Here is a 9,389-nt window from a genome sequence, read left to right on the forward strand (position 1 = left end):
CCTTCTTTTGTTTCCGACAGATTTTTTTTTCTTTTTTTGCCGTAACGCTGCAGGGTGGGGCGGTGCGATGGGGTGGCGGGTGCGGCGAGGGGGAGGGTGTGGGGGGGTGCACCGCGGGTTTTTAAAGGACGGGCTTGACCTTGAAAGATATTTGCGCCGTGTTTCTGCTTTTAATGGGCGAGATACCAAAAAGGGAGCTTGGAGTGTTTGGACGATCGCCACTGTCTGCATTGTGCGTGTCGAGAGTTTGTTTGGCTGCTGCTGTAAATATCCACGCGATAAGCCACTTCGTTGAGCTATCATTTGTGGCCAGGTCGCTTCTGAAAGAGAGCTAAGTAGCTCAATGGGCTTTAACCTGGTAAAACACAAACAAAGAATGCTTAAATTTCGATGTAAAGCTTTCGTGACTGCAGGGATTCATCTTCTTGGTTCTTTCGGTAAAGTCACGTAGACGCTGTCTTCTCGACAGACCTGTTTCTTCACCTGAGGACGGCTGCTTGCGTTGTGGCCGAAACGTCGTGAGAATTATTTTATTATGTTTTATTTTTATTATTTTATTACTTCCCTTCAACGTGACTTTACCGAAAGAACCAAGAAGAAAAACGAATGCTTAACCTTGATTTGAAGCTTTCGTGACTGCAGGGATCCAGTCTCTTTGATTCTTTACGGTAAAGTTACGTAGAAAAATAATAATAGTTCATATTCTTAGGTTTTTTCGGTAAAGTCACGTAGGTAAAACATTAAAAAAGTAAAATAAAATAAAAATCACGACGTTTCGGAGGCAACACAAGCTTCCGTCTTTAGGTAGAACCGTCACAGCCACGACAGCTGTATCAAGTAAATGAGAGATTGCAGGAGCTACCACTCCGTTTATATAATGGTTGGAGAAGGTGGTGGGGCAAGGGCCGCATACTTTTTATTAATATGGTAAGGTGAGGCTTAAGAGGGTTTCGATCGCCACACAAGCGATCGTCCTCACCGAAAGAATGCTTAATTGATAGTCATGATTTAATTGACACGTTACGTGTCGGCACCGCCGCTCGCCTTTCCAACATAAATCCGACGGTGTGTGCAGATGCACATCGGTGGCTTCAACCCCAACCCGCGGTGAGCGGCCTTGCGCGGTGAATCCAAGTGGGGCTCGAGCGATGGGTGGCCTTGAATTGAACAGTGGACGGGGAAGACGCAGAGCCGTTGTTTGCTCTTGCCGCACGGAAAGACAAATGACGTTACTCCGGTGCTGTAGTAAAGGGCCAGTGTTACGGAGAGCGCAAGCTAGAAACGAGGGTAAACTACGAACGAAATTACGTAACCCGTCTCGTGACACACATATATGTATACATAGTCGATGCGGATTTGAACGTATGCGATGTAGAGAGAGGTAAATTTGGCACGAATATAAAGTCCATGCGTAACAATTAGACACATCGGGAAATTTAAATGTTTGGATTTTAGCCAACACCACCACACCCCCCACCCCATCCCTCCACTTTCCCGGCCCAAATACTAAAATAACGAGATCACGCTCTGCCATCATCGACATTGCTTGAGCTGCCGTTATAACCACTTAAACATTGACGATCCCTATCAACAGTGAACCCAAGTAATTAATTATCCTACCGCAGAGTGTGACGCTAAAGCATTTAGAAAGCGGTCAGAGCCCGCTAACGGATACTGACTGATACTATGCATAAGTGTGTGTGTGTATCTGCATCTACACCTGCGGCATCATTTACACGTTAGTGTATATATGTATCCGTTTTCGTCAGTGCAATATTCCGTGATATACATTTGTACAATAACAATATCTAATCGTTATTATAAAATTGTCAACATACGTGGGTTACATGCGTCGCTATCGACAACGCTCGTAATATTTCTATCACACCGCATGATCCGTAAATTAATATGTGAATACTATATTTGTATTTGTTTGTAAAATGTAATGTGTTGCTTGTCGCCTATTCGTAAATAGATAGCGGGTGTGTGATGTGCGGCTCTCTATAAAAGACAATAATAATCGTAAAATCGTTAAACTTTTCTAAAAAAATAATTTGGTTCATAAAAGCCACGTCCATTGTCAATTATTTGATTTTATAAATGCTGTTAACGCCCTCCCGACTGCCGCAGCATGACACCGCTTGCGTCATACTCCATCTCCTTAGTCCGTATCCACAGTTCATTATCTTCCACGCGATGGTCATGCGATGAATTGTAATACCATCCCAAGTTGGTGCTAATAAAATATTACAAATTATTTTCCATCAGACAAATATACTAAACAACCGGTTTGATGAGAACTTTTTTCACACGTACATACATACAAAGGCAAATATTCCCCCGTTTAGCTTGAATAGGCTGTTGGGGCAAGTGCTATGAGCGAGCAACGATGAAGACCGGCACGGCACACGAGGGTGTGGGTGACCAGCACCATGCCCGGCCACCTTTGTCTCCCCAGTAGCGACGTTTACACACCGCGACAGGTCGTCATTTGAGGCTGAGTCGATTATCTGAACCCAGGACGGGTTCAGATAATCGTCACTGCTGGTGATGGTGGCCGTGAGCGGGAATCGAACTCTGATTCCTGGGTTCGTAGCGCTAACCGCTACACTACCGCTCGCCACATACACACACACACACGTGCGCGCAGTGTTTCGCTCGTTATATAAGATAGATCGTACCATGACTAACAAACCATTGTTTAAAGTCCAAAATACAAAATATGTTTGGAATATTTAGTCTCTGTAACAACTTGATCGCTACAGCATATTGAAGTGTCACATTCTTTTGTAATGTTGGTGTTGCTGCTACGTTGGCAGTGGTGCACAGGCACAAATAACAACAACTTAACACACTTGTCAACAACACTGCCTTGAAAAAATAAGATGCATATAACATCGGTGACGTTTTGCACAATGGGCGTTCTTCGTGTGCTTCTTCATTTGCTATGAAGAAGGGCCGGTGCCCGAAACGTCGCTGATTCTATATGCGTTCTTTTTAAGGCCACAGCGTTGTTGGCGTGTGCAGAGTTGCTGTGCAGCAGCATACACAACTGTTGACAGTGCCTCTGATTATTGCGTAATACAAATTAGAATGCTACGTGTATGATTATATATAACATAACGTGGCTTTATTGGCTATTTTCGGCACGTCTTAGTGTTGGGCGTGTTGACGAATCTAAGATGTCTTAATTCGGGTTTGACATTCCCATTACGCGGTGGAGAGAAGGTGGATAAAACATAATTGTTACCAAAAGAACCGTCGGTTTGGTTAGTGACATACCGTCGGTATGATAACGCAATTACACTTGACAAAACATACGAGCCAAAGCAAATCAAATCTAAAAGTATTTGCTGCAGGTTGGGATATCTGTTGAGCGAGTGTGCGCGCAGCGCGAGAGCGAGAAATTCGTATTCGCGAAGGGAACTTGGTGTCTTTAAAAAAAAATGGGACGGGAACGCGTGGTTCTAGGACGCACATGTGGTATCATTACAATTATACTGTTGCCATTATATAATGCCCGGAGCCATTCACATTGTGAGAAGTTATATTGCGGAGAAAATGGTCGAGTTCAATCGGAAGCTATAGCGGGCGGGTACATGTGGAACGCTCGCAGATTATCAGCATAAGCCGCTTTTAAGGGGGGGGGGGGCGGGGGGGGGGCGTGACAGCTGGGCCCCAGATTAAAAATAGATTTCATTACGTCATCGACAATTACGTCAAACCTGTCATCATTGCAGATACAAAATAAAAAATAAAATTACATATTTGCATAATTACTGCGTTTTCCTTTATACAATGTCATATTTGTCGGGTGCAATGATACGAACAACAACAACAACAACATCAACAGAGCATCGACAACAACAAAATCAATCGCGATTCTTTGCAAACACCACCAAACGTTGGCCGGGCTCCCGCGTGTCGCGATATTAATGCGCAGTGAATAATTCATGCGGGGGCCCATGCGTTGCCTTTTATGTGCAGGGCCGATGTGATTCACGAACCATTTCGCGTGTAAATAATTAATGGCAGGAGCGGGCACTGTATGAGACACGAAGAAAATCAGGGGCTCAAAATGGTGGTGGCTCTGGTGGAGGTAGTCGAGTCCGGGATGCGGGAGGCATCCTCCCGTCGCGATTGTTTTAATGAATTCGATCGTTTTCGTTCCTTAAACTCCCCGCCGCCACAGCACCTTTAACAGACGAATGGGTCATGGCTCAGAAACTGGGGTCTGGCTCAGGGTACGGGTCTGGCTCAGAGACTGGGTCTGGCTCGGGGACTGTCTTCTGGCTTAGAGACTCGGTCTGGCTCGTAAATCGAATCTAGCTCAAGGACTGGACTCTGGCTCAGGGCACGGGTCTGGCTCAGAAACCGAGTCTGGCTCAGAGACCGGAAAGCGGATTCTGGCTCAGAGTCACAATTGACGGACAAGACGAGCATTGCGATGAAAACAAGGAATTTAAGGCGTCGTCAGTTTCCGACTCTCTCTCTTTCTCTCTCCTCGAGATGGCTTAATCAGTTATATCGGCCACTGAAATGTCATCAATTACTCGACAATACAATTAGAATCTACTGAATGCAAGCACACCTTTCGCGCGGTTGCGTTTTGAAATATCTCGAGCAACTCGCTATCTCTTATAACAGTCAAAAGAATTAACATGCACCACTAATTAATGGCATTTGCAGTGGCCCACAATAACAAGTAAAACACATCTTGAAATATGGTGAGGTTTTGTTTTTAGTTGTACGGGTTTTTTAGTTTTAATCACAATTTCTGAGCATAGTCCCAACGGCTAATAAAAACGCCAAGTGGCCAGACACAAGCAGCACTATTGAAGGTGCAATATATATGAATGAATACGTGTGTTGCATTGAGCTCGTCACTTTAACACGGTCACGCACCAGCGGTGTTCACAACAACAACAACCGTTCTACAGGTTATATCAGATGAAGACGAAGGTAACAACAGCAACAACAGCTACACAAGTACGATAACCTCCAGCTCAAGCAGCAGAGGACGGTGGCATGTGGGGGGGGGGGGCAGAGTCGTACCTGTGGAGGAGCCGAAGCGATTTCCCCGCCGCTTCCTTGAGCTTCTCCTTGCCGGGAACGAACACGCGCTCCTTGAACGCTTCCATCGTCGATGGAGTTGCCGGGCTAGCTCGGAGAACGCGGCTGCAAGCTTGGGAGGATGATTCAATTCACGGAAGACGTCGCGCAACCGCTACAAAGAAGCGCGAACATTGTCTCGCAGGTGACAGCAGATCGTCGCAAACCTGTAGCGCGATTAATCTCAATTACTCTCTCTCTCCCTCTCTATGTCTGTCCGTCTATTCGCGTCGGACGAAATGAACACGACACGCCAGCGCGCACGCCACGGAAGCGTCGTCTCAATGCGAAAGTGCAACGCGTTCCGACCGGTAATGGGTGTGTGTGGGCGTGGGGGGGTATTCACGCTAAATTGCTCTCGCGTCTTAATAGTCGGTGGACATTCCTTCGAATGGATTTGGCAGCGGCAGTAATTAATGGAGGGGTGGGGGGGGGAAGCACCACTCAAAGTCTACTGCTTTCCTTTACAAAAAAAAAAATTAAACAAAAGGATAGAGTCACCTGCCCCGTTTTCTGCTATCGGTGTTGTTGTTGTTGTTGTCTTTAAACAGAAAGCCAGGGTTCCCCACTTGAGTCTAAAGACTCGCGCATTGGCATACGGCGACTCGCCTGAGCGTCGTCTAATTTCAGCACCCCCAGCAGTATGGACAGCGCCTGTAGCCAGGCAGATCCGAGGGAGCGGAGCGTGGGCAGAGGAGGGAGGCAGGGCGGGCGGGCGGGTGGCGGTGATAGGGGGGGAGGGGGGTAGAGGTGGGAGGATGAGTAGGGGAGGGGGGAGGAATAGGGAGGAAGGATAGAGAGGGTGGGGGGAGCAGCTAGCCCAACTTTTCGGGAAGCTTTATCCGTTCGCTGCTGATCAAATCATACGCGGCGCTGACGCCCAACCCCAGCACGTAATGCGCCACCGGCTGTGCGCGTGTGCGTGCATGTGCGTGCGTGTGCGTGTGCAGTTCTTGTTCAGCCGTCGGATTTACGCTCGCCATAAGCCGAGCCGCCGCTATATAAGCGTTCCCGTGCAACGCGGGCGCCATTAAAAAGATGTGCTTGTGAATTCAGCACTCCCAGCGTTGTGGACAGCGCGCGCGCGTCGAGCGCAAGCTCCGCATGAAAGTGTAAAGGGCGAACGAATGGTGGTTCATCAGCTGAACGAGAAGCGCTTGAGAGACGTTGACGTGACACGCGCAGGCAATAGTGTTTGCGCGTGTGCGCGTGTGCGTGCGTGTGTGACACCGCGTCTTAGAGATGCGCGTGTTTAATGTCACTGCATTGCGTGCAGGCATCGTGTGGTGCATCTGTTCTACCCTACTGTGTTTTATTATAAAAATGGCGGAAAGGGATCTAACATTTTTCTGCGCACTGCGCTACGAGCCCGGCGACTCGGTTCGACTCTCAACCGTGCAATGCGCAATGCTCGTGGCTAATGAGGAACTGAACCTGCCACCCCCCCCCCCACCACCTCGGTTCGCCTTGAGGTTGACTCTGCTTCTGAAATTAATCCTGGGTGCAGTTGTGATCAACATTTCAACCGTGAAGAAAACAAAGTCACGACATCTCTTTGCGTGTGCCATGCCTGCATTCATAGGCGCTCGCTGACAGAACGGGCATCTCATTGCTTTGTTTCAAGTGGTGACAGAAAGGTGATTGATATTTGGAGCTGTTGTTGTCTTTTTTTTTTCTTCGGGCCCGCGGGAAGAAGGTATCACCGATCTACTCCTGAGATCGCTTCAAGTGATTTATTTTCATATCTATACACAAGGAGGCGCTCCGCTCTTGAGATGTTTCTGCTCGCGTGACACTCCAACTGATAGACGATGTTTTGTTTCATAGCCTAAAATGTATCCAACGTGAAACACCACGTACAGTGTGATGGGTGTTCGTGCAGTGGTTGGTGACCGGGCTGAAACCACGACATTCCTGGAGAACCCAGTGTCATCACGGGCAGCTGAAGCCCGCATTAGATCCGAAGACGCAGCGCTCTGACTGGGAAGCCACCCGGCCACCGCAATTGCTTATTTAACGGGAGGATCACTGGTCGCCAGACTAAATAGACACATGTAATGTACATGTCTTTCTCCCGCACCTCCGATTAGCACGGTTGGCTACGTACGGTGCGAAAGAAGTTCAACACATACATACATGTACTTACCATTTGTCAAACCACTGCCTGGTGTTGAGGGCATCCCCGCGTTCACTAAACCGCACTGATCAGCGTGATTGTGTGGGGTACAATAACCTACATTTGAAGCTTTCGTGACTGCAAGGATTCATATTCTTGGGTTTTTTCGGTAAAGTCACGTAAACTAAAATTAATAAAAGTAAAATAAAAATAAAATAAAAATCACGACGTTTCGGAGGCAACACAAGCTTCCGTCTTCAGGTGGAACCGTCACAGCACGATAATTTTAGTGTTAATTTTTTACCTACGTGACTTTACCGAAAAAACCCAAGAATATGTACAATAACCTCCCAAGCCCTGTACCGTGTGGGGAGGCCATCATCCACCAGAGGCCATCATCCACAATTACAGGTGTCTCTCTCGAGCGAAAACAACCATCAAATCCAGTAGCATCCAGTAATCTCGCAGCATTTGTTCAGAAAACATCCCCGACTCTGCTGATGAGATCCAGCAGGTTGAACTCATTCCAGAATTGACTGTACTTGCTTCAACGAATGCTGATGATTTAAGCAGGGGCGGTTTCTTCATTAGGGCGATTGGGCGACGCACCACCAATGCCATTCAACCACAGAGTCACGCTAGCCGTCACTGTGCCTCTGGATATAGTCCAATCAGCGTCATGTCACGTTCTGTGGAGTACCGCCTCTTTTTGGGCGATTTCACTCCGGCTGAGAATCGCCCAGAGTGTTCCCATAGACTTACATTCAAAGATGTTTTTTTTTCGAACGGGGGGCGCTGCAATGCATTCTCTATGGCTTCCGGGAGGGCTCGCCCTAACGTGCTTACGTCATCATACGTAAGCACGTTTCAGTCAACAATTTTATTTGTCGCCACCTAGTGGAATCTTTAATAAAAGAAACTTGAGTGGATTGTATTAATAGTGAGTATAGAAACAAACAAGATGTATTGTAAGAGTCACTTTATTTTTCATTAATATTAAAGAAGTGAAGTTGCCTTTACATGCTTAAGCTGCTAATTTATCCTTTGCATGGGTGGACCTTATCCTTATAAATCATCCAGACATTTGCCCCCCCTGAGAGATTTTGCAGGAGCCGCCACTGGATTTAAGCATCGTTTACTGACCGTCACCGGACGGACCTGTGCCCACAAATGGTCGTCACTGATCTATCTAAGTTGGTGTGATGGACACGAAATGAATGGCTGAATAAATGCCGCTTGATATTGGTCGGAAAAGCCAATAAATAGGTTGATCGACTAGAACTACTGTTATATATGTGTGGAGACGGAACTGATGTTTTCTTTTGCTTATATATGCATACAAGCATTCACGTGTAATACCGATGTTGCTGTTGCTGCTACTGTTGCTGTGACTGCTGTTGCTGCTATTGCTGTTGTCAACTGCTGTTGCTGCTTTTAATGCTGCTGTTGCTGCTGCTGCTGTCGCTGATACTGCTCCTGCTACTGCCGTTGCTGCTGCTGCTGTTGCCCCAAAGCGCAGCATCAATCTAAGCTCCCGTGCCGTGGCCCCGCGCCCCCCACCCCCCGCCGCGATTTGCGTGCGAGAGTGGAGAATCTGCAGGGGGGAGGGAGGGGGCATCTGTCGCCAGGATTAAGGATCCGGCCGGAGCTTTACAGCCCCTTAGCGGGCGCCGACCTGCGGCTGCTTCGTCACCAGCGCTGCACCTTTTGCTTGAAGAGCAGCGCCTCCCACTCGACATTCTGACCCCAAAGCCGGCCTGACCCCCCCCCCCAAACCCACCACGACTTCTTCCCACCCACAAGCACCCCCCCTTGCCCACCGCCCGACACCCCCCCCCCCACCACACAACTCCCTCCGCACCACTCGACCCTCCCACCCGCCCCAACGACGGCTGCAGGGGATGTTCTTGGCCACCGCGGGTCATGAATGTGGAATAGAATAAAGCAGACTTGGCAAAAAAAAATCCAACATATTCGTTCATAACTCTGCTCTCAAGAGGAAGACAAACATAATAGTCGACGTTTTGGGCAATGGCCCTACGTCGTAGCGGATATATAATGCAGAGGTGGTTAGAGGTCACTGATATGAGGAAGAGCCGTTTCTCGAAATGGTGTGTATGTTGAACTTCTTTCGCACTGTACGCAGCCAAACCTCGACCGT

The 9,389-nt window shown here is 47.9% G+C and overlaps 1 protein-coding gene across 1 annotated transcript in view; it reads right to left on the bottom strand.

Moving 5' to 3' along the window:
* The window catches only part of SLC17A6 (solute carrier family 17 member 6), a 43,652-nt gene extending 37,832 nt beyond the window's left edge, over positions 1-5,820 (bottom strand). The window contains exon 1 of the mRNA XM_078863703.1: positions 5,056-5,820. Within this exon, the coding sequence (XP_078719829.1) occupies positions 5,056-5,141 (86 nt within the window). The 5' untranslated portion in view covers positions 5,142-5,820. The remainder of the gene's footprint in view (positions 1-5,055) is intronic.
* Positions 5,821-9,389: the final 3,569 nt, after the last annotated feature.

The sequence above is a fragment of the Lampetra fluviatilis genome, chromosome 16 (assembly GCF_964198595.1).
Source record: "Lampetra fluviatilis chromosome 16, kcLamFluv1.1, whole genome shotgun sequence".
NCBI lineage: Eukaryota > Metazoa > Chordata > Hyperoartia > Petromyzontiformes > Petromyzontidae > Lampetra > Lampetra fluviatilis.